This window comes from Syngnathoides biaculeatus, chromosome 11, assembly GCF_019802595.1.
Source record: "Syngnathoides biaculeatus isolate LvHL_M chromosome 11, ASM1980259v1, whole genome shotgun sequence".
Classification (NCBI taxonomy): domain Eukaryota; kingdom Metazoa; phylum Chordata; class Actinopteri; order Syngnathiformes; family Syngnathidae; genus Syngnathoides; species Syngnathoides biaculeatus.
In genome coordinates this window covers 3856642-3881384 of record NC_084650.1, presented here as the reverse complement: position 1 = coordinate 3881384, position 24743 = coordinate 3856642, and the positions used below count along the sequence as shown (strand labels likewise).

Here is a 24743-nt window from a genome sequence, read left to right as displayed (position 1 = left end):
TTCTGTTTGGTCTTCCTCTCGCTCTTTTACCTGGCAGCTCCATCCTGAACACCAGTCTACCATTATACTCACTCTCTCGCCTTGGAAATGTCCAAAACATCGAAGTCTACTCTCTCTAACTTTGTCTCCAAACATCCATCTTTGGCTGTCCCTCTAAAGCACTCATTTCTAATCCTTTCCATCCTGCTCACTCCAAGAGAAAACCCCAAGATCTTCATTTCTGCCACCTGCATCTATGCTTCCTGTTGTCTCTGCAGTGCCACTGTCTCAAATCCGTACATCATGGTTGGCCTCACCGCTGTTTTATAAACATTGGCCTTTACCCTAACCGAGACTCTTCTGTCACATAGAACACCAGACACCTTGCTCCAGCTGTTCCAGCCTGCTTGAACCAGTTTCTTCACTTCCTTACTGCACTCACCGTTGGTCTGGATTGCTGACCTCAAGTATTTGAAGTCGTCCACTCTCACTATCTCTTCTCCCCGTAGCCTCACCAGTCACCCTCCATCCCTTTCATTCATGCATATATATTCTGTTTTACTTCGGCTAATCTTTCCAGTGCATCCCTCCAACCTTCTAACTTCCTCCAACTGCTACCTGCTTTCACTGCAGATCACAATGTCATATGCCAACAACATGATCCAAGGGGATTTTAGTCTAACCTCATTTGTCAGCCTATCCAATACCATGGGAAAGAGGAAGGGGCTCAGAGCTAATCCCTAATGCTGCGGGGATCTGGGCACCCCTGAGTTACACTGAAAACATTTCGGAGATAAAACACAGGTAATGTTTCAGCATCTAACTATAATAAGTATGAGATTGTGATTTACTTTGACGTGATCTAAGTTCTAACGTTAGACTAGTCTTTTCATATATCTAAATGCGAACGGTCATTTTCCCTCGTGGTCCGCGTTATTTTGAAGTTTAAAACTTTTCCACTCTACATGCTTTAGGAAGATATAGATCTACTGCCAGCTTTCATCAATGGATTGACAATAGATATGCCCGTAAATTAAATTAAAAATACATCACGATTGCCGACAGGAATGTTTGTTACAATGTATTACTAGCTTGTTGCCACTAAAGCCGATTATGTTGAACTAAATTTTCAGCATTTTTAAAACATTGCGGGGGATAGACCCTTTGTGTTTATTCCTTGACAGGCCAGTGCATTGAACTTTTTCCTCAGATAAAGCTTGTCAGATGAAGAATTTTTATTGATGAAAAATTTCAAATACCGTTTTATATCATGTATAAAACAGTATTTTATATCATGTTCTACTAAAATCAGTTGACATTGGAAATGATCATTTCTGAGTTTGTTTTCTTTTTTAGTTATGTATTTGTTTGTTTTATTTTTAATTTACAGTTGCTATATTAATCCAGTAAGTTATTTTAAGGTCTTGAGATTCCATCCCTAATCACACCCGCAACTTTATCTGTGGGCATGACTGGTGGACCACACCTGTAAGTTTATATCTGCGAGCATTACTGACCACACTCGTAGATTTTTCAAATATGAGTGACTTCACTCCCACACCAGACTTACGCATGCAGTACCACAGTTTCTCTCTTGGTACTCTGTCCTAGGCTTTCTCTAGATCCACAAAGACACAATGTAGCTCCTTCTTCTTCTTCTCTGTACTTTTCCACTACCATCCTCAAGACAAATAATGCATCTGTGGTACTTTTTCTGGGCATGAAACAATACTGTTGAATGCAGATACTTCTGTCCTGAGTCTAGCCTCTTTCCCACAACTTCATTGTGTGGCTCATCAACTTTATTCTGTTGTTTCCCCAACTCTGCACATTGCCTTGTACTTAAAAATGGGAACTAGTACACTTTTCCTTCATTCTTCAGGCATCTTTTCACCTGCTAGTATTCTGCTGAAAAACTTAAACTCCACAGCCATTAGGACCCAGTGCCTTTTCATCTTTCATCCTCAAGTGCCATTCTAACTTCCCTCTTACTAATCATTGCCACTTCCTGGTCAATCACACTTGCCTCTTATATTCTTCCTTTTCTATCATTTTCTTCATTCATCAACTTCTCAAAGTATTCTTTCCATCTATTTAGCACACTACCGGCACCAGTCAACACATTTCCATCTCTATCCTTAATCACTCTTATGTGCTGCACATCCTTCCCATCTCTATCCCTCTGTCTGGTCAACCAGCAGAGACCCTTTTCTCCTTCTTTAGTGTCCAACCTGGTGTACATGTCGTCATATGCCTCGTTTAAGCTTTGCATCCTCTACCTTTTCCCTACGTCACATCTCAATGTATTCCTTTCGCCTCTCCTCAGTCCTCTGTGTCCCACTTCTTTGATAACCTCTTTCCTTGTACGACTTCCTGTATTTTGGGGTTCCACCACCAAGTCTCCTGCTCTCGTTTCCTACCGAAAGACACACAAAGTACTCTCCTGCCTGTCTCTCTGATCACCTTGGCTGTAGTAGTCCAGTCTTCCAGGAGCTCCTCCTGTCCAGAGAGCCTGTCTCACCTCTTTCTTAAAGGCCGTACAACATTCTTCCTTTCTCAGCTTCCGCCACATGGTTCTGTGATCTAGCTTTGTCTTCTTAATCTTCCTACCCACCAGAAGAGTAATCATACACACCACCATCCTATGCTGTCGAGCTACATTCTCCCCTACTACTATCTTACAGTCAGTAACCTCCATCAAATTACATCGTCTGCACAAAATATAATCCACCTGCATGCTTCTCCCTCCACTCTTGTAAGTCACCCTATGTTCCTGCCTCTTATGGAAAAAGTGTTCACAACTGCCATTTCCATCCTTTTTGCAAAATCCACCAATATCTGTCCCTCAAAGTTCCTTTCCTGGATGCCGTACATACCTATCACTTCTTCATCACCCATTTCCTTCACCAACATGTCCATTGCAATCTGCACCAATCACAACTCTCTATGTGTCTCGAATGCTCAAAACTACTTCATCTAGTTCGTTCTAAAATTTCTTTTTCACCTCTAGGTCACATCTTACCTGTGGGGCATAGCCGCTAATCACACTATACAAAACACGCTCAATTTCAAGTGTCAGCTTCATCACTCGATCTAATACTCTTTACATCTCAGGTCTTCCTTTAAAATAACTTCTACTCCATTTCTCTTCCCATCTATAGAGCTTGTGAACATGACGTCACCATTTTCACGGCGCCATATTGCCAGTCAAAAATAGCTGCTCGACAGTGTGGGGGACATTGAACCGGAGGAGGATATTTACAATGCCCGAGACTTGTTGTGCTCTTGGTTGCTACAACAGACGAGACATATATTCAGAGATCATTCTCTGGAATACTAGCTGAAAAGACGAGAAAAGATCAATGGATTTTGGCAATTAAACAGGATGGATGGCGCCCAACCAAATACACACGATTGTATAGTGATCACTTCATTTTAGGTAGGAATTATTCTTCTCAATCTCAAATTCCCAAGAAGTATTTATAATGCCAAGTTGGCTCATTTGAGAAGAACGTGTTAAAAAAAAAAAAAAAAAGACACAGTCATCTCCAACATACACGGAAGCGTGTTGCGGCCACACGTTAAACTTCGGTAAACCTCTCCCAGACAGATATGCATTGTTCTCAAATAAGTCCAATACATATTTTAAAAAAGAAAATAAACCGCCAGTCACAGTGATGTTTATGTAGGTTAACATGTGGCTGTAACAGGCTTCCATGTATGGTGGCTGAAGGCTATCACAGCGGTTTATTTTCTTTTTTCTTAAATATGCAATGGACTCATTTGAGAACAATGCATATTTTAAAAAAAAAAAAGTCTGTCACAGTGAGGTTTACCGAAGTTTAACGTGTGGTCGCAACACGCTTCGTGTACGGAGGAGCCGACTCGCTGTCTTTCTTCCAATCATAGTTAATGAATGCTTGCTTGTGTAAATCAAGGGGTCATTTATTTAAATATTGGTATTTGTATTGAAAAAAATCTGATTGCCTCCATCACTATGTGGGATTTATTCTTGATTGAGAACAGATCCAGCAACGAAGTATTTTTATGCGTCCAGACGTTTCTACTCTTTCAAACTCTTCCGTGTAAATTTTGACGACTTACTCACCACATACATGTGTAGTTCCAGTTGTCCAAGACAAGCGGAAGCGGTTTAACGTCCAACTTTCTTATCGGCAAAAACATCGACTTTGGCATTAAATATTGGTCCTCTATGCCAAATGTCTCTCATTTTTCCACAGACCTTCGTTTATTATCACCTTCTAAATGTTTCATGGTATTGGACAAAACTCTGGGCGTCATGCTATAAGACATTTTCGTGCGTTCTCCAAACGACTGAGCATTGAAGAATGCTTTGCTAGACCGTCAATATGGCCAGTCATGTGACTTCAGTGACATAGGTGCACGAACTCTATTCCTGGGTAAAATAATGTAAAACCTGTCCCTAAAGTTCAAGCCTTATTGCCTTTCCAACTGCTCTCTTGGATCCACAATTCACAGATCCGCGCAGGCCGCCTAAGGCACACTGACCTAGATACTGTTGTTAAGCACCCCAAATTACGTATCAAAATAGCGGACGCAGTGCAGCCAAAGAATCTTATGAGCAAATTCCCGATAGTATTTCTGTTTCCTTTCTGCCCATGGTATCAGAAATATCGACAGAGAGTGTACGGAAACTTGATACTTTCAGCTGGTTGTGAGGTCGGACTCAAGCTTTAAGCCACTGTTTGCATTTATCTAAAATATGCTTTGGGGTGGAAAAGCGCACTAGATAACCTTCCAGTAATCTCTCTGGATAGTGATCGTCTCCATTACACATTCCCCAGCCACATCGAAGGACCATATTTCTGAATCAGATACAAGCAGGACTATAGACTTGCAATTCAGAGGCTTAAAGTAACCACATGCTCTCTTTGTTTATGTGTAAAAGATCACAGCTGTGGACAGCATGGGCAGAGTTCAGAAGAGGATGACCACTGATTGGTCAGAAGGGAGCTGTCAATTATTGTCACGGATCTATGCATATAGCAACCTTTCTCCTAATCATCATGTCAACCAACTCCTGAGGTTTTCCTATCATAGTACCAACATTTAAAGTCCCTACACTCAGTTGTAGCCTTAGTGCATTCCTCTTCTTCTTCTGCCGATGAATCCGCTTTACTCCTTTTCCTTGTCTTCGAACCGCAGTAGCTGAATTTCCACCGACGCCCTGCAGGTTAACGGTGCCGGGGGGGGGGGGGGGGGTGTTAACGCGGGCCATGACCAAACTGGTATGGGATTATTTAGTTGAACACTCACATTTGTTTTGACGCAAACCTCTGCATTTATCCGGGCTTAAGACCAGCCTACACATTCCACTGGTTTGTGCCCCCATAGGGCTGTTTCTAAAAGTAAAATGACTAAAAAATATAAAACTCATCGGTTTTAATTGTTGGACAATAGGTGAACATGAGAAAATAAACCTACGGTAATGAGAAAAGATCTTGTATCCTATATGTAACAACATTCATTCTTCATGTATGCTTTCTTCTACAGTGGCTCCTCACAATTTATTCCACTGAATATTTTAGAGAATGCAAGTTACAGAGGTTGCACAAAACTTCAAAAGATAGTTATGGATGTGAGCACATTTTTCACTGCACATACTTTGACTTTCTCTCAATAATTTTTCAAAAAGAATATCAGCCTTAACAAAAAGTATTTAGAGAAGCAGAATAAGAGAAGACGTATACAAAAGGTCCTCAGTTCACGGTAGCATTTTTTTCCTGTAGCAGAAACTTAACATTTTATGTCTAAACCAACAACCACCTGTTTACATTCTTATCGCTTAAAGTAAGGGGAAAAAATAAAAAATAAAATGCCTGTGTGAGGTGCTTTTCTTATTTCTCATTTAAATTGGAGTATTTTACTTATACATCATTATATTAATACCAAATCACATGGCAAGATGCAACTTAAGAAGTCTTGGACAGTTAGCAATTATATCACAGTGGAAAGAGCTTGACCCTTGAACAGATTAATTTCACAAACAACCATCAAATAGTATCCTATAACACACTGTGTTTGACTATATGAAACAAAACCCAATGAAGGACTTACTGGTGTATCAATAAGGTTGAGGAGGTGCTGCTGGCCCTGGTGTGTGTAAAACAAAGAAGCCGTCTGGGCCTTCACGGTTATGCCTCTCTCTCGCTCCACCTGAAGCTTGTCCAGAACCTGTTTATTCTTTTCTGTCTTTGCTATGGCACCTGTCAATGACAATCATGAACGACACCTTACTTTTACTTTTGACAACCCCAAAATATAAATGGATACTCGTTGGTCTACCTGCACAAACTAATTAAATTCAATACCTATTGTTTGATTGGAACTTTCAACAAGCAGCTCTTCTATTTGTCGTCTGTATCTTTTTTTTGTAACCAGGATTTGTTGTGCAGCTCGCTAAATTTTGCTTGTGTCTTAAATTTGGTACCAAATTTGTTGTGACATGCAACCAAATGAGATGTGATTAAAGCACAGCACTCCTAAAACTAGAAAAAATGCAATCCGGTGATATTCATTACAAGTGAAAGAGCATCTTAACTCAAACAGAATATACAAGATAGAATTCTAATTTACGATTTAGTTTAATGATATCCACTGCTTTTGCAAACATACCCGTCACTTCAAGTAGTCTGTCAGCCAGTGTGCTTTTTCCATGGTCAATATGTGCAATGATGCAAAAATTCCTGATTCTTTCCACGGGAAATTTGGATAAATCAATGACCTCCTGCTTGACAGAATAACAATAACAAATATGGTCAATATAAAACTATTAATTCCAAATATAAAACGTATACTCACATAGTTGGTATTACCTTGTCAGTTTGTGTGGTGAAGTTCGAAAGCTGCAGTTTGAAATTACTCGAAAAAACAGGCAGTTTTTTCATCCAGTAACGTTTTAACATAGAATAACTCATACAATAGCTTGGAGTTTTCTTTCTCGATATTTTAAAAAGCAAATTATTTCGCGACAGTGTAGTTCCACACCACCGTTGGACCACAGAAACAATCATAATTCCAAATCATGATAAAGATAAATAAAATATATGTTGTGAGAGTGTGTTGCAAATAATCCGGGATAGTAAATATTATAATATATTTAAAATCCCGTAATTTTGAACGAACACACTGCTGAAACAACCCCGGACACGAACTCTGAGGGCGCTGACATCTTGTCGACGTAGGAACAGTAAAGTATTCTGGGAAATGTAGTTGACAAACTTGAGCAACATGCTGACTCCAAAAAAAAAATCCCTGTATCCAATTATTATGAATTAAGTGTGCTACCCCATCCTCACATTCTTTACGGTAGGAGTTATCTGTTGTGAAACCTATACTTTTAAACTGTTTATTTATTCGTGTGTTTCAAAGAAAATGTACTGGTATTGGTCTGTTGTGATGTGACTGTATGAGTGAAATAAAAATGGTCACTTAATTGTTCAGAACTTTTTTTAATTTACAACACTTCTGAACACTTGGTAAAATCTCAGAGTCATGTCAAAGATGTTTTGACGACATCGCCTAGTAGGGACGGGTTACAACCACTGAGCTAAAAACAAAACAAAAACAAAAACAAAAAACACTGGATGGCTCATTGGCCACTAAAACTGAAGTTGCCATCCGCCACCTTGATACTCTCAAAATAACCATACCGACCTATGCAGCGACATAATTCACTGAGTTAATTGCCAGTTTCGAGGCTGTGAGAAAACATTCCACAGGTAAGTTAAAAAGATTTACCTGGACACTGTTAAAGTTTATTTTGTAAAGGTTTTTTTTTTTCAATTGCTGATTAGCTTAATTCACTTGAACAAAGTTTTGTTAACAATTGTTGTCCTTTACTGTTCACTCTGCTTCACCTTTATAGGCTGATGGTTTTTCTCGAAAAAGTTATGTAAATATTTTCCCAAGCTTCATCAGCGGATAAGCAGGAATACACATTTTCTGTGAAATTTTTTGATTAATTTCATAGTACAGAATTCTGGAAATTGAATTTGATTTTCAAATGCGAGGAAACAAGTTTAAATTTTCTGTCTGAAATGGGATGTCGCAGAGACAACAAATGAACAATGCGTTTAGCATGTATTTTCCCATTGCGAGTCCTTATTTACAAAACTATATCTAACTGATTGACTTAAAATGTAATGTTTTTATGACCAAACATACTTAGTTTTTTTTTGCGATGTTATGATGGTAGTGCTTCACAGCATATTTTGGGAAAAGTTAACATGTCACGGAAATCGGTCCCTACGTCATATACGAAGTTACTTCGTAGTCACTGTGTTATGTCTCTCCTTTGCACTTAACCTTTTTTGGCTTACCAAGTCGAATCAAAAAGCATTCACGTGACCAGGACTGAAAACATGTCAAGCTCACACGACCAGTTTTAATTCTACATGCCAAAGTTTGAGAAAATCCCCGGCATAAACCAACCTGTAAACCAAGTCCTCCACACTTTTTGGGTGAAGCAACTGGCTTCAACCAATAGGTAATACCGCTTAATGGGTATGCGCTATCAAGTCATTTTTTTTTTTTTTTTTTTAGATCAGTGGTTCCAACTGCGATACCACATGAAAATCCAATCAACGTGATTTCAAGGATCAGTTACATAGCGCCCTCTCGTGGCAAAAAAGAAGGGCTACAGTAGATTTACAACTTTTTTTTTTAAGATACACGAACATAAACTCGCTCACACGCACACACACACTTCTGACTAAATATCATGATTTATTTACGAATCAAGATTAATAAGAGTGTATATTATTAATTAAAGAGTTTCAGGGAACAATATCATAGTTCTGATGTGATTGTGGAACTATAGCCGTTAAGTGAGATGGGTAACACGCAATTGAGCAACTTTTTTTTTTTTTTCAACCAAGGAAATGTTTCAGTTAGACAATAACCCAGTCCCCTCTGTGTAAGTTGGAATGAGGCTCAATATTTAAATAACCTTTATGAGATGTTTTTGTTGTTGTCTAAGATTTAAAGGTTTAGTCACAGACATTCCCTAAAAGCGTTATGCTTCAATTTCATAAATGTGGGAATGAAATTGCCTTAAAATGTACAAAACGGTGAAATTTATCTGCCGATCATAGACTCACCCCTGCTAGAAACCAAAATTGTCTGTAGGGTTAATAAAGGTTTTACGATATAGGCAATTGCCCAAAGCAAAAAATATTTCTTGGCAAAGGGAAAAAATGAAATCTAAACACCAACTGGCATAAATGAATCAGGAGGACTTTCAAAAGTATTAGTTTTAGCTTCAAAATGCATCATTACTCAATATGAATTAATTAAAAAAAAAACAACTAGTAAATACAGTGTATCATTTTCAGGTGATATGCTTTATTAGAAATTGAGCACTGAATCAAGCATCAATCTTGTGAACAATCATTCTAGAATCTATTAGAATTTTTAAAAAGATGACAACGAATAAGTTTCCAAAAGGGGAACATTGGGCAATACACAATAAGAAACCAAGCAAGACTTGTATGCCATGCAACATTTTACCAAATCAAAAAATGGAAAAAAAAAAATCATTGAAGAAAATGACTGAAGGGTAACACACAACGAATGGCTACTGATATGGGGCGAAGAATATTTCTCTTCAGCAAACATTAGACCTTCTCTGAGAAATGGCGCACACACACACGCACCACAATAACACTGTCCCTCCATCCTCTCCCATTAGGCTTACAATGCGAGAAAAGGACTTTGAGCCCCACATAACAAAACTGACACTTTTATTTCCACTTTATCTGAAAGTCTTTTAATTTCAACTGCAGGATTTAGAGTATAAACTAACATTCTAAGTAAACAGATACATCACAAATGTTTTATCCTACCTATTATACCAACAATATTATAAATGTACTGTTTTGATTTAGTCTCACACCTTAAAATACAACTATATACCACCTCCAAAATAATACTTGATAGAAAGACAAAGCCTTTAAAACAAAAGTTAACTGGTGATAGCCAAGTTAATATAAACGAGGATTTTTGCCATCTTTTTGCTATCACCAAAATGTCCACCTTACACACCCTTATTTTATTTTTAAGATTATTATTACTATCTTTTTTTCTTTGACAAAAAAAAAAAAATAAATCTGTAACTTGTATTGCATTTTCCTGCACCCATAACTCCCTTAGTGGCCATATATGGAATTCTATCCTAAGACCATAGAATCACAACTTTGAACATACATATTTATTTTAAATTTTTAGAGTAATGTTTAAAGTGATCAAGTAACAAAATATTTTCAACTTTGAACACACTGAGCCTGTTTAAGTGTATGTAAATTGGAGCCCCATACCAATAGTTAGCGATAATAAAACATTTATTGTGGAACAATGCTTTACAACTGGATTTTTGCATCGGCTTGGACAGAAAAGCGAACCCAATTTTAAATGGTTAAACGGAAAACAGTCAAAGAAAACCCCAACATATTCATTCAGTCAATTTCACTCAAAAGAAAATGATTTACAGCAACACCAAGCAAACGGTGTTAATTACAACAAATTAAAACATATACAGAAGTAATCTAAAATGATTGGGTGTTTGAGTTTCTATGGATATTGTAAGAACAGTGGTCACACACCTAAACTGGAAACATATTTTGAAGGAAATACACATTTTAATTGAAGTCATCACACAATGAAAATAGAATATAAATAGATGACATTTACAAAAGACAGTTGTCAAAAGTGCTGCAAATGGTGTAGAAAATAAGCAGAGCGAGAGGATCACATTGCAATCCACGACATCACTCTGCAAAAAGTAGTTGCTGGAGGTATTTGGTTCTGGGCTCTCCCAACCAGAACATGTTCATGCTGGCTTCTAAGTGGAGGGCACCATGTCCTTGATAACGGGTTCTCGGTTTAAGTAGGTGGCCCAGTAAACTAGATTGAAGGAACCAAAGAGAACGGGGAACAAAATCCTTGACATCCTGTCAATTTTGCTCACACTGTTGAACGTCTTCTTGTTCTCTGGCATTTTGCCATCTCCTTTTGCCTTGTTGGATTCCAAAGTGCCTCCTTTGGCAATAGTTGGAAGCGTGCTGGAGTCCTTGGTGACATTGGGCGCATAATTGGCCACTGCTACAGCATAGGCGTTGTTCTTCTTGATCACAGATGCTCTTTCTTTTTTCTGTTGGAGACCAAAAGAATCAACTGAACGACTAAGTGATGAGCACAGAAAAATGACAACGCTCGACGGGGACCATTCTAAGCTGAAGTCGAAATAGTGTTTACTAAATGGTGATATGTGGCGCCAAAACCTCAATTCAACAAAATAGCTTCTATACCTCTAAGTGAAGCAAATCGCTAATAGTGTTCTGTTCAAGATAGCATCTGTCAAAAGCATTTCTCCTCATCACCTTGTCCATCACAACGCTCTTTCCATCCCAGGCCCAGCCGCGCTTGGTAAAGTAATTGACTGTGGCAAATTCAATCAGAGCAGAGAAGACAAACGCGTAGCAGACAGCGATGAACCAGTCCATGGCGGTGGCGTACGCAACTTTGGGAAGAGAATTGCGAGCGCTGATACTCAGCGTTGTCATCGTGAGCACGGTGGTTACCCCTTAAAGCAAAAATAAAACAATCTTGATAAGGTGCATCTGGTAAGATTTTTTTTCTTTTTTTAATTAGCTATGGTATACATACACAAAGGAAGGAATTATCGCATGTAATGGAACACAAACTATAGAGCAGAGATCCCCAACTAACCGGTCTGCGGACCATGACCGGGCCGTGAGGCATTTGATACTGGGCCGCAGAGAAACAACGGCCATCCATCTATCTGTCTATCCACCCATCCATCTGTCCATCCATCCATCCATCCATCCATCCATTTTCTTAGCCACTTATCCTCACAAGGGTCATGGGAGTGCTGGAGCCTACCCCAGCTGTCATTGGGCAGGAGGCAGGGTACACCCTGAACTGGTTGCCAGCCAATCGCACGGCACATGGAGACAGACAACAGTTGCACTGACATTCACACCTGGGGGCAATTTAGAGTCTCCAATGAATGGATGTTTTTGGGATGTGGGAGGAAACCTGAGTGCTTGGAGGACAGCCATGCAGGCAGGAGGAGAACATTGAAACTCCACACAGGCAAGGCCGTGATTTTAACTCCGGTCCTCAGAATCGTGAAGCTAACGCTCTAACCAGTTGCGCTACCATGCCGCCCCAGAAAGAATGGTCGATTTATATAATTTATGTTGTATTGCAATTAACGTGTCAGTGTGTTTTATTTTGAAAATTGACTGGATCTTAGGCAGGTAGGTGACGCAGCTGTGAAGTCTTGGCCTCACAATTCTGAGGACTGGGGTTTGAATCTCGGCCCCGTCTGTGTGGAGTTTGCATGTTCTCCCCATGCCTGTGTGGGTTTTCCCCCGGCACTCCGGTTTCCTCCCACATTTCAAAATAATGTATTCATTGGAAACTTTAATTTGCCCCTAGGTGTGATAGTGAGTGTGACTGTTGTCTCTGTGCCCTGCGATTGACTGGCAATCAGTTCAGGGTGTACCCTGGATCCTGCCCGATGTCAGTTGGGATTGGCTCCAGCACTTCCACGACCCTTATAAGGATAAGTGGCTAAGAATATATATATATATATATATTATATATATATATATATATATATATATGTCATGTTTTTTTAATGAAGGAACCATTTCCACACATTTTACCATTTTCACAAATATTTTCCTATAAAATCAGTTTTTCAATTTCCAAAATAAAATGTGTAGTTTGTTTTTAGAATACTGTAAATTATGCTAGACATGACCAGAGTCCTTTTTAGAATAGTGAATGTACTGCATTTTTGGGTATCTGACAAATCTCGTACATAATTTTAGTCTTTTCTGACTGTCTTCTGTTATTTCTTACTAAGATGAGTCAACATAGATATCAAATTGTCAAAAACAAATAGCCATAGATTAACCATTTTGGGCTTGACTGTGTGTAAAACATTGTATTGCACATTTAGTCATGTGCAATACTGAAATATTTTGCATTGATCCAAGAAGAAGTTACAACAGGAAAATGATCATCTATGATGATTTGAATAAATAAGGTGAGTGTACCATTGAATTTCTATATCTGAATACATTATCAACACCTTAATAGCACTCAATCTTGAAAGAAATATTTTCCCTAAACTGTATTTGACGAAACCGCAATTGTGCATTCAAGAGAGAAATTCAAGTATCACTTACCAAATTAGTAATATTTAATGTCAAGACAAACATTATAGATATTTGAATTGCCCTACAAGGTAGGGGGCGTAACTAAGAAAGGCCTGGGGGTAAATGCCCCCTCCCCTTCCAGACACACACGCACACACACAGACACACAATTTTTACCTTATGTACCCCTTTTTTTAGCCCATATCCAGGAGTCATAACATGAGCTCCACATTGCTTTATCTGTTTGATTTTGTTGGTTCTGCTTCTTGATATCACTAAAATGGTGAGCTGGCCACGGCAGAACGAGCATTAGAAGAGTGTAGTCAAAGAGTGATGCGCACACTCACCAAAGACTGTTCTCGCCGGCACTGATTCTCTATTCAGCCAGAAAGACACTTGGGAGAGGATGACAGTCATGATGCATGGGAGATACGTCTGGATGACAAAATAGCCAATCTTCCTCTTCAGATGGAAATGAGCTGTCATCACGGTGTATTCACCTGAGCGGAAGCAGAGGTCAGTTCAAAGGGTCACAACTGCTGCAGTAGATTTGGATCACAACAGGAAAATAATCATTGCTGTGCAAACTAAGTGCTTTTGTGTTTGTGGGGCTTATTATTAGTAGTAATCTGCTACACTAAAACCCAATTAGTTAGTTCAATTCAAATGGTTTGAAGAAACCAGTTGCAATGAAGGTAGGAGACTGCTATACAAACGAAGGCCCATTTATCATAATATCATAATAAAGTACTTATCCATCCCTCCATCCATCCATTTTCTGAGCTGCTTATCCTCACAAGAGTGCCAGGAATGCTGGAGCTTATCACAATTGTCATCGGGCAGGAGGCAGGCTATGCCCTAAACTGGTTGCTCGCCAATCACAGGGCACATGGAGACAGACAACCATCGCACTCCCAATCACACCCAAGAGCAATTTAGTGTCTCCAATCAAAGCATGTTTTTGGGGATGTGGGAGGAAACCGGAGTGCCCTGAGAAGACCCACGCAGGTGTGGGGAGAACATCCAAACTCCATACAGGTGGGGTCAGGATTTGAACCCTGGACCTCAGAACTGTGAGGCCAACGCTCTACAGCTGTGCCACTGTGCTGCCAAAGTACTTGTAATAATAATAATAATAATAAATTGTAATAATTATGATTCATTCACTTTTGTTAGTTAAACAATAAAATAGAGCTAGTTTTAGTCCAATCATTTTTTTTTTTTTTAATGTTTGAGTTGTTGGACTTATATCATCACCTCTCAGGAACATTATGAATCTTTTGTCAGAAACACTAACCTCTCAACACTTTTATTTTTAACATGAAATATTACATTAACTTTCTGTTCTATACTATTTTCTTAATTCTATATATGATTATTATATATATATATATGATATATTATTATAAATTCTATAAGATTAATTCTATACGTATAAAGACAAACTCCCAACATAATTTTAACAACAGCCCAACTTAAATGAATTTATAATGCAAAATGTCCTTTACAGAGCATTTTTGACATACGGCAATAGCCTGTAACAAATAAGTGACATTCGAGAAGCTTGCCATTTACAATCAATATACACTATCTTGGGCTGTACATGGCACACCTGTAAAGAGTTTGCATGTTCTCCCCGTGCCTGCGCGGGGTTTCTCCAGACAATCCGGTTTCCTCCCACATCCCAAAAACATGCAGTCGTTGGACACTCTAAATTGTCCGTAGGTGAGATTGTGAGTGCGATTGTTGTCTCTCTCCACCTACCCTGCGATTGGCTAGCAACCAGTTCAGGGTGTAAGGTGCCTCCTGCCTGATGACAATCGAGATCGGCTCCAGCATGCCTGCGACCCTTGTGAGGATAAATGGTTAAGAAAATGGATGGATGGATGGATACAGTGTACCAGAATATTTGGACAAGGTTTATCTCAAAGAATGATCTTAGGTGTACGTTACAGATGTCTGAAGATCTTCAGCCGGAAACATGGGATGGGGATCGATGGACATTTGCACATGTGCTTTCATTTCATATGGGCCAGTATGAACCAGTATACAGTGAAGCACTACAAATTTGTGGTTTGGCACATGTGGTTTCACCTATTAGCAGATTTCTTTGTGTGGAGTTTTTTTTCTTTTCTTAATGGATAATGATTTTATAGACCTAACCGTTTATTCAAGATTTTTGTCCATCAGGGGAAAATCAAATCAATATTTGTTTCAATGTAAAATGGGAATCAAATATTCTCAGATTTTTAGCAGGGGTCCACTGTAGTACATTTACAATGTCATTTAAAAAACTGGAGTAAAAAGTAAGTTTCTTTCGGGGTCGCCACAGCGTGTCATCTCATATGAACGCACATTATGTTTTGGCACAATTTTTACGCCGGATGCCCTTCCTGACACAACCCTTCTCCGGGAGTGGAGGCCCCAGTGGGATATGAACCCACAACCCCTGGTTTACCAAACCAGTGCTCTAACCTCTGAGCTACGCGGCCTCTAATGTTTAAAAAAAAACAAAACAAAAAAAAAAAAAAAAAACTTGTAAATCATGTAAATCTTCCAAACTGGAGTAAATCCTGTAATTCACCTCACAAATAAGTAGTATCGTGGAGTACCTTCTCTGAGCTGGCCTTCTGAGACGAGACTGACAATTTCAAAGAGAAGCCATGATTAGACATTAGAAGATGTGTTACCCATAGCAACAGAACAGAGAAACATACAGAAGCTTATTTGCTGTGATCCGAAATGTAGACTGAGTCACAAGCTGCTTCTTGGCAAGAGAAAAGACTTTTGTAGAGGTGGAAAGGGGGTGCTGGTGATAACTCCAAGGGTTGATTCCCTTTGACTTTTCCATCATGTCTGTTTTTAATGATTTGAATTGTTTTCCCTGCAAATATGTTGGCTTGGCATTGTGTTGCCTGCAAGATAATCGTCAGTTGTGAGCCACACGTTTGTGCCATGGAATTTAGTATCCCATGGCGCTATATATCTTCTGTAATTGAATTTGCAAGCCAGCGTTGATTGCTCAGTGGTCCATGGAGGGCGGGGCGAGTGTGTGTGTGTGTGTGGTGTGTGTGTGTGTGTGTGTGTGTGTGTGTGTGTGTGTGTGAAGAACGAAAAGGGTGTGCTGAATTTACTCAGGAGAAGCCTGTGATCGCTTGTTGAAAGTGAAGAAGACAATAGTTAGAGCGTCTCACAGATGTTGGAGACAAGAGCTCATCTTCACTATGCTAAAATAGCGCACAAATGCACAATATAGCGAGATGGAGTGTGAGACCATGCGAAATTATTCATTATTTCATCGGATCAAAACATCTTGTTTATCAGTACTGTAACCCTAACCCTCCATCTATATTTACAAGTGACATATAGCAACAAGCAGAACAGTTAAATGTTCTTTTATTTGATGTGAAAAAGTACAATTACAATAATGCACGTGTTGCAATTCAGCTTTCTATTTGATGAAGCAGGGCAGCTTTTCACACTGAGTAACTCCATTTTGTGAGCAAATAATATGTCAGTATTAATACTGGCTACTAATCTACCTTCTAATCATATGCTGTGTGTCACTCTGAGTTCTCTTCTTACACAAAATACAACTCCATAAAGGCAATTCAGTTGACAGAACCTTTATTATTGGAAATTGCCACAACAGTTATGAATTTACAAAGAGAACATGGCTTTCATTCTTTAATTTTCCTTTGATGTAGACTTACAAGCTTCTGAAATGTTAGAAGTTGGGGAAGCGGACAACACAACTCTTGTTCCCACATTCATAATCCTGATGGAATCATTTCGTCCATCCCAAAATCAATAATATTACAATATGATTTTGTCATCCTTTACCTACCACATTTGGATTTGTGTTTGATTGTTTATGTGGGTTTAAATATTTTATGTTGTATCCCTGAGCAGGACAGAGACTTTTAGAGCTTTTCGATTTATGCCGTCATTAATAGACATTTACAGTCTCATTTTTGTCAGAGTGCACATTTCAAATCTGTCAGTGTTTATTTTCCAAATAAATCATTCTAGTGCAACACAGCACGCTGGTGATCACAGAAAAGATATTCAAGGACTTTATTTTCCATTTTGGACAACCTCAATCTTGTCAAAGGCCTGCTATTTAATTATTTTCCTTAAAAAAATATATTTACAGTCCAGTCGTTGTTTTCTGTTTGAGTGTCAGTAAATCATGAGGCAAAATACACAACACTAAGATGCCAAAACTTGCACAACACTCATCCTTCTTTCTATAATTTATGGACTGGAATGTCAAGGTCTCTGTTAGTTGTGTGACACAGTGTGGCTCAAGAAAGGTTGGGAATCACCGTATTAAATCATCCTGCTACACCCAAGTGAAGGTCACACAAGGGCTTCAAAGTAACAAGCCGGATGAAAGTTTGTCAGGGTGTAATCCTCTCTTCACATGTTTGTGCAAGATGTCCACCCCAGTGACGCCCGAGAGCACATTCACTCGTGCCAAATGACCTAGTTTGCAAGTATGCTACATTAAACCCTGATACACCACTGATGAATGATTCATTTAAAGTCAGTCAATCAGATAATATGGAGCGACTAGTTAAACCAAAGAAACAGTCACAGTCGGGCATTGTCCCTCCGATGAAGCCACCGTATACCACTTATAACCTCGATGGAAGAATTTAGTTATGAAAGGATATTCGGAGTGATTGAAACTGATGCAGGGATTCCCTTGATGGTGGAGACGAGGTAGAGGATTTCATTGGGAATCTGGAAAACAACTTGTGACAGATTTCATGTCAATGTTTGTACATGACACGTATCATTGTATTCATGTCAAAAATCGGATCTTGAAAATGATTATTACTATCATTACTATTTTTTTTAAGCAACGTGTTATGTGGAACAGTGGAATGGTAGATCAGTTGGTAAAGCGTTGGCCACACAGTTCTGTGGTGCTGTGTTCGATCCCGGCCCCCACTGCGTGGAGTTTGTATGTTCTCCCCTTGCCTGAATGGGTTTTCTCCAGGCACTCTGGTTTCCTCCCACTTCCCCAAAACATGCAACAATTAGAGACTCTAAATTGCCCCCAGGTGTGATTGTGAGTGTGACTGTCTGTCTCTGTGCCGTGCGATTGGCTGGCAACCGGTTCAGGGTGTACGCTGCCTCATGCTCGTTGACAGCTGATATAGGCTCCAGCACTCCTGCAACCCTTGTAAGGATAGGCAGCTAAGAAGATGGATGGATGGATGGTGTTTCTGTTGCAAAGTGCATGGGTAGATTTTTTTCAAAAGCCTTTTAGAGCGCTCATGTACAGTTCTACCTTGGCTTAGAAGTTAATGAGTCACTGCTTGGTTGTTTGTTTTGTGTGTGTGTATGTATGTATGTATGTAGTCAGCCAAAATTATGAACGTTATGAACGTGCACCAGATTCTGGAAGACAATAGTTGATGATGCACTTTCAGCCATCGTATGAATGGCTCGAATGAGAAAACACACAGGTAGCAAATGAAAACAGTTGCTATGACATTAGCATTAAATTAGATGCACCTATGAAGACCAACCAGCCAAGCTGCTGAACATAAAAAAAGTCCCAGTACTTAATTTTCAGTTGCAAATATGTGTTAAGGTGATAGAAAGTCCCCCCCCTCCAAAAGAAATCATCCATCCATCCATTTTCTCAGCCTCTTATCCTCACGAGGGTCACATGGAGTGCTGGATCCTATCCCAGCTGTCAAAGAGCAGGAGGCGAGGTACACCCTGAACTGGTTGCCAGCCAATCACAGGGCACATGGAGACAGACAACAGTCACTAGGGGCAATTTAGACTGTCCAATTAATATTGCATGTTTTGGGGATGTGGGAGGAAACGGGAGTGCCTGGAGAAAACCCACACAAGCACGGGGAGAACATGCACAGGTGGGTCTGGGATTCAACCCGGGACCTCAGAACCGTGAGGTCACCGCTTTCCAGCTGACCCACCGTGCCGCCCTGATGGAAACAGAAACGCATATTTAACAATGCTACTGATTGGCGAACATTAAAATGATTCTGTTTCTTGTTTTTATCATCGGTGAATCCAGCACTGCAAAATGTCCTGCTTTACTGCTTTATCTATTTTTGTGGATGACACAACCGAGGACTAATTTTACACCATTTATTAGACTGGAGGCCAGACTTTCTTTCACTGCTACAAAGTTTTGTTTTGTGATTAATAAATAAGTGAGAGCACTGTAGTTTTCCTGGTAGGTTAATCTTCCTAAGTGGGGCAACACTGGGTACTTTAAATGCATTCATAAAAATTTCTTTGACGCAACTATGTTTAATAAAGATCATTCTCACGCATACAAACAACAAAAGACTCTGCAGGCAGTGACGCAAGATAAAGCCTGTGAGGCGAAACTCTAAATAAATGAATGAGACACACAACTGAGCCTTATTACACATGTGCAGACAACTGGCTGAAAACATGAAAGCAGCAGTGATCTCCCAGCACTGATGACTCTCCTTCGGTGTCGTGCTGTTTCCGCAACTAAATAAAACTGCTAAAATTAGATCAATGCTGTCTTGAGAATCTCACACACACACTTTCAGATCTCTTAACCACTGAACAAACAGCAGACTCGGAATATGTTCAAAAGCAGGAATGGAATCAATTCAAATCTATAGAGTTTTTCCTCTTTTTTTTTAGTCCCCCCTCCTTCCCCCCCAAAAATGAAAAGTTGTGTTTTTGAACATTCATTCATAAAACTACAGACAGAGATTCCCTGTGTCAGAACCATGTCAGCATGGGCATTTGGCAGCTATTGTGTATGGTCAATATTTCTGGCTAATGTTTCTCAGGACATATCTGACATATTTACACTTTGCAATGCCTGCCCCTTCGCCCAAAGTCAGCAACGATAGGCTCTATCTTACCCTAATGAGCCTGATGAAGATAAACACTACCGAAAATGTTTACTTATCTGATGTCACTGCGCAGTGTTAAGTCATTCCCATCCAATTTGGGTATTTTCACATGCAGGTTTTTGTTTCATCATTGTAAACAACTGAAATGTATATGGCTCATTTGAGATGTCCATGGAAAGTACACAAAATAGTAAAAGCAATTGGATGTAAGGTCAAATTCAAAATGTAGTTGTTCTGAGTAATTGTGTAATTTTGTAAGAAAACAGCACAGAAATGACAACTATGTTGTTCTAATTACCTGTAAGTTTACAATATATGGTAAATATTACAGTTGCTAAGTTTAGTCAGGTTGTGGGGCAGCGTTGAAAGATAATGCTTTTCAAACCCAAAATAAAGTATTTATAGTATTTTATAGACACATCAGAACTACGGAGATGAATTCTCATGGTCCCTGCATGTACTTTATTGCCTACATTCTTCCATTCTTTTTTTTCAAGCCTCAGTTTACAGGCGTACCAAGTTGTTCTCCTTATGCTTGGGATAGGGTTTTTGGGGGACCGGAGTAGGAGAATAAAATCATTGACAAGCACAGCTGCTGTCATTTTCAGGCAGATGTCCTTCCTTTGCCCAATACTGCATTAGCGTAATTTATTTCTTATTAGCTAGTTACTCCCACAACTCCTTTGCGCGCGCACGCGCGCACACACACACACACACACACACACACACACACACACCACACACACACACACACACACACACACACACACACACACACACACACACACACAGCGTATTATACTGCATCTAAATGTCTTCCCATTTTCATTCTCCATGGGGAGCTTTGGAAAAGTGGAAAGGTTTGTTGGAGCAACAGCACACCTGTCAACCTGCTTTGGGGTTTTTGGTCCATGCAAAACACTGCAGTGGTGCCTTGAGATACGATTTTAATTAATGCGTGACCACGTTTGTACCTTAAAACCTTTGCATGCCAAATCATCTTTTATATATATATATTATATATATATATATATATATATATATAAAAAACAACTCAACTGAGCATGAGCTTACCTGTGCTTGATTTAATAGTTTCCTGCCCCGCCGTTTGTCCAAGTAAGTCATACTGATTCAGACGCGAGCTTTCACCTTCCACTACTACAGAATCAGAGGCATTCAGAGTCCAAGCGTAAGTCACTTCTGTGATTGTGTAGGCATCTAAAGAAAAAAAAAAAACATTACAAAAAAATCAATATGTACCTGCTACCACATCTGACAATTTTCCAGACATAAGTCCAGGCATCCAAATGAGAAATCAACACTGTTTGTCAGAAAAAAGAAGAAGAAAAATTAAGCAAAGGACAATAAAATAATGTATGTTTTTCCCCCCACTGGAACAAAACATTTTCAATAGTCACATTTGTGAAATTGGGTACAGCATGTGTCAGTGTTTTGATATCCATGAATAAACTAGATTTTATGTGGAGCTGCTAGTTAAACCAAAGAAACAGTCACAGTCGGGCATTTTTCCTCCTACGAACCCATCGTAGACCACTTAAACTCGATACAAGCATTTACTGCATGAAACGATATTCAGAGTGAGTGAAACTGATGCAGGGATTCTCATGCCTGTGGAATACAGGGAGTCCTCTGGTTAAAACGATCTTGATCTACAATGTTTTGACTTTACAACGCCGTCCCCCATCCACCATTTTGTCTAGCTAATGTGCATAGTGCTCGTCTGTTTTTGTCATTTTTTGCCCTCCTTTGTAGACATTATGGCCCCAAAGATGAAAGCCGTGTCTTTTAGCAATGCTTCTGCAGCCAAAAGAAAATCCATTACAATAGAAATGAAGCTCAAATTCATAAAAAGGTCAGAGAAAGGAGAGACATCAACGAACATCGGTAGATGAAGAGCTAGGCTTGAGTTGGTCGACCATGGTGACAGTTATTAAAGACAAAGCCCATATTTTAGCGCAGGTGAAGGGTACCCTTCCTATGTCGGATACTATGATCACAAAACAATGTTCTCTCATACTTGTCGAGATGGAGAGGCTACTTACTTTATGGATTGAGGACCAGATTCCTTCACAATAGCTAAGCACAGACTCCCCTTCTTCTCCATTCACCTTTCAGCAGTAATGGTCAATAGAGCATCTTATTTCTTTATTCCAATGTATTTGTTTTTTTATCCGAAATATTTTGATGTAAATTCTGACTTTAATGTTGAAATCTGACTTAAAACGAAATTTGAGTTACATTACCAAAATAGGAACGGAACTCGAAGACTGCCTGTACGTTATCTTGGGGATGGATAAAATCCCTATAAAGAAGTGGCAATGAAAGCCAAAATATCAAATTTATTATTTATTTATTTATTTGAGGCATCCTGGAAAAGATTGTGTTCAACTTTAGAAGTTCCACTCATTGGGTCAATAATACTATGTGAACTGTAGATTTGTATTAAAATTTGTTTGAATTCTGCCGAAAAACTTAATTGGTCGCATTCCAGATTTTTCACTTCTTAGGCTACGGCTTCTGGAAAGAGCAGTTGCGGAGGGTGTTAGTTAACTTCCACAGTTCCAGGAAGCAATATTGTCAATCCAGTTACTTACAGCTCCCAAATTTCAGTGGACAGGAGTGAAAGTCCATGGGGAAATCCTCCAGATGCATCGGACACTCTGCATGCACGGTTAACCTGCATGCAAGTCACACACAGTTGGATATTGAAATTCTACACAAGTATTACAGGGGTTAGACACGTTTCAAAAATCCACCGAACCCAAAATCTAACTTGTACTATTTGAAGGCACTTCCTGTCTGTAATGTTTTAAGACGGGTATTACTCATCCGTGCTGTAATCAGCATAGCAAAACACACCTGGAAAATCCAAATATGTTGAGATACGAGAGGCACTCAAAAAGAAATAAGACAAATTTAATTTCATCCTTCATTCATCATCCATCCATTTTCTTAGCCGCTTATCCTCACAAGGGTCACGGGGAGTGCCGGAGCCTCTCCCAGCTGTCAACGGGCAGGAGGCAGGCTATACCCTGAACTGATCACAAGCCAATCACATGACACACATGAACAAACATTCATTCACATTCACACCTATGGGGAATTTAGGGTCTTCAATTAACCCACCATGCATGTTTTGGAGATGTGGGAGGAAATCGGAGTGCCTGGAGAAAACCCACGCAGGCAAGGGGAGACCATTTCATTTCCAAAATGTCTGACAGGAAGACAACAGGCTGAAACTAAACTTTTTTACTAACACTTCAAATACATATTTCAACTACAAAGTGTGAACATTTCGAATAAAATTTTCAATTATTAGTAGGGGCGGCAATGTGGTTCAGCTGGAAAGCATTGGTCTCACAGTGGCATGGTCCTGCCGGTCCAGCCCTCGCTGTCCGGGTGCCTGCGCGGTCGCGCTGATTGGGAGGCTGTAGTAATAATTGTGATCATAATTATCATACATCTGCTTCCAATAAAGAAATGCTTTGCTCTGCTCTAGATAACGTGGCAGCCTCCTAGCAGGAGATAGCTAGAACAAAAACGTCTAATCATCAGAACTGTTAGAACTGCTGCCTGTTAAAGAAAAGATGACCACACATATTCAGCAATCTTCCACACATGCACACGCATATGAACAAACACGTACACCTTGTTTCCAACTGTTTTGCTTGCCATCTCCTTTTTGTAACATCCATGTAAATAAGGGGCGTGTTAAAACTAAATAAATAGAGGTGCTGAGGAGAGGATAATTAGAGAGTGCAGTGGTGAATTCTACGAGAGAGTTTCTCTCCTCTCTCCTCGCGAGACTTGAACTGGCGTGTTTTCTTCCTTTTTTTTGTCCTGTTTAATGAATGTCTGATTCGTGAACCTAACATTTACTTGGTCCTTCGAGCCGGATCTCAAGATACCTGAGGTTTCCAGGGGCTGAGTCGACGTCCAGGCAAAAACAGTGGCCACGGCACTTGAGACCCTTTCTGGGACTGGGCCTCGACTTTGCATCTGGAGGCTGAGGGTTGACAAGAAGCCGAAGGAAGTAAAGGGATCTCTGGTCAGTAGGAAACTCCCACACTCATGAGGAATGAGTGAATGCGCGTCTGGGTGATTGCGGCGGAACCAAACCTCGAGAATACTAGTCCCTATCGAGTAGACTGATTAGTCTATAAAACTGAGAAAAGGGCGAGGTGTGTCCTGTACATGAGCTCCGTGAAACGTGTGCATGTGTAAAAGTGTGAGTGGAGGTTCGCTACCTCATTCGAACAGGAAATTGATTGACTACTGTTTGAGGATGCAGAGGTAAGAATTCTCCGCCACTTGTGGTAAAAGCTTGAGAATTACCTCAAACAGAACGTAATTGTCACTCTGTTCAGGGGGAAGTCAGTATAGTCACCCTAGGTGAACCACTGACTCCAAAAGGGAAAAACAAATGAAAAAATAGTTGATAAATAGCAAAATAGTTGAAACAGAACATCTGAAAAAAAATGTATGTGTAAGGACTAGAAGTTTGTAGAAAACCAATGTCCTACTAAAAATCTAAATGTGTGGATAACACAATATGACTGCTGGCCAGCTCAACATACTCACAAATAATATATGTAGTTATGCAGGATAAAATAATAGAAACATA

The 24743-nt window shown here is 39.6% G+C and overlaps 2 protein-coding genes across 4 annotated transcripts in view; both read right to left on the bottom strand.

Annotated features, from left to right (window-relative positions):
• guf1 (GTP binding elongation factor GUF1) overlaps nucleotides 1-7238 on the bottom strand; it is a 29824-nt gene extending 22586 nt beyond the window's left edge. For both annotated transcript variants that reach the window (XM_061835840.1, XM_061835841.1), the window contains exons 1-3: nucleotides 6837-7238; nucleotides 6637-6748; nucleotides 6079-6227 (exon numbers count right to left, since the gene is read on the bottom strand). In XM_061835840.1, coding sequence (XP_061691824.1) covers nucleotides 6079-6227; nucleotides 6637-6748; nucleotides 6837-7034 — 459 coding nt within the window. In that variant the 5' untranslated portion in view covers nucleotides 7035-7238. The remainder of the gene's footprint in view (nucleotides 1-6078; nucleotides 6228-6636; nucleotides 6749-6836) is intronic.
• A 2115-nt stretch (nucleotides 7239-9353) lies between these two features.
• Nucleotides 9354-24743, bottom strand: part of LOC133508646 (gamma-aminobutyric acid receptor subunit alpha-2-like) — a 58927-nt gene continuing 43537 nt past the window's right edge. For both annotated transcript variants that reach the window (XM_061834892.1, XM_061834893.1), the window contains exons 6-10: nucleotides 22714-22796; nucleotides 21173-21316; nucleotides 13559-13711; nucleotides 11400-11602; nucleotides 9354-11170 (exon numbers count right to left, since the gene is read on the bottom strand). In XM_061834892.1, coding sequence (XP_061690876.1) covers nucleotides 10862-11170; nucleotides 11400-11602; nucleotides 13559-13711; nucleotides 21173-21316; nucleotides 22714-22796 — 892 coding nt within the window. In that variant the 3' untranslated portion in view covers nucleotides 9354-10861. The remainder of the gene's footprint in view (nucleotides 11171-11399; nucleotides 11603-13558; nucleotides 13712-21172; nucleotides 21317-22713; nucleotides 22797-24743) is intronic.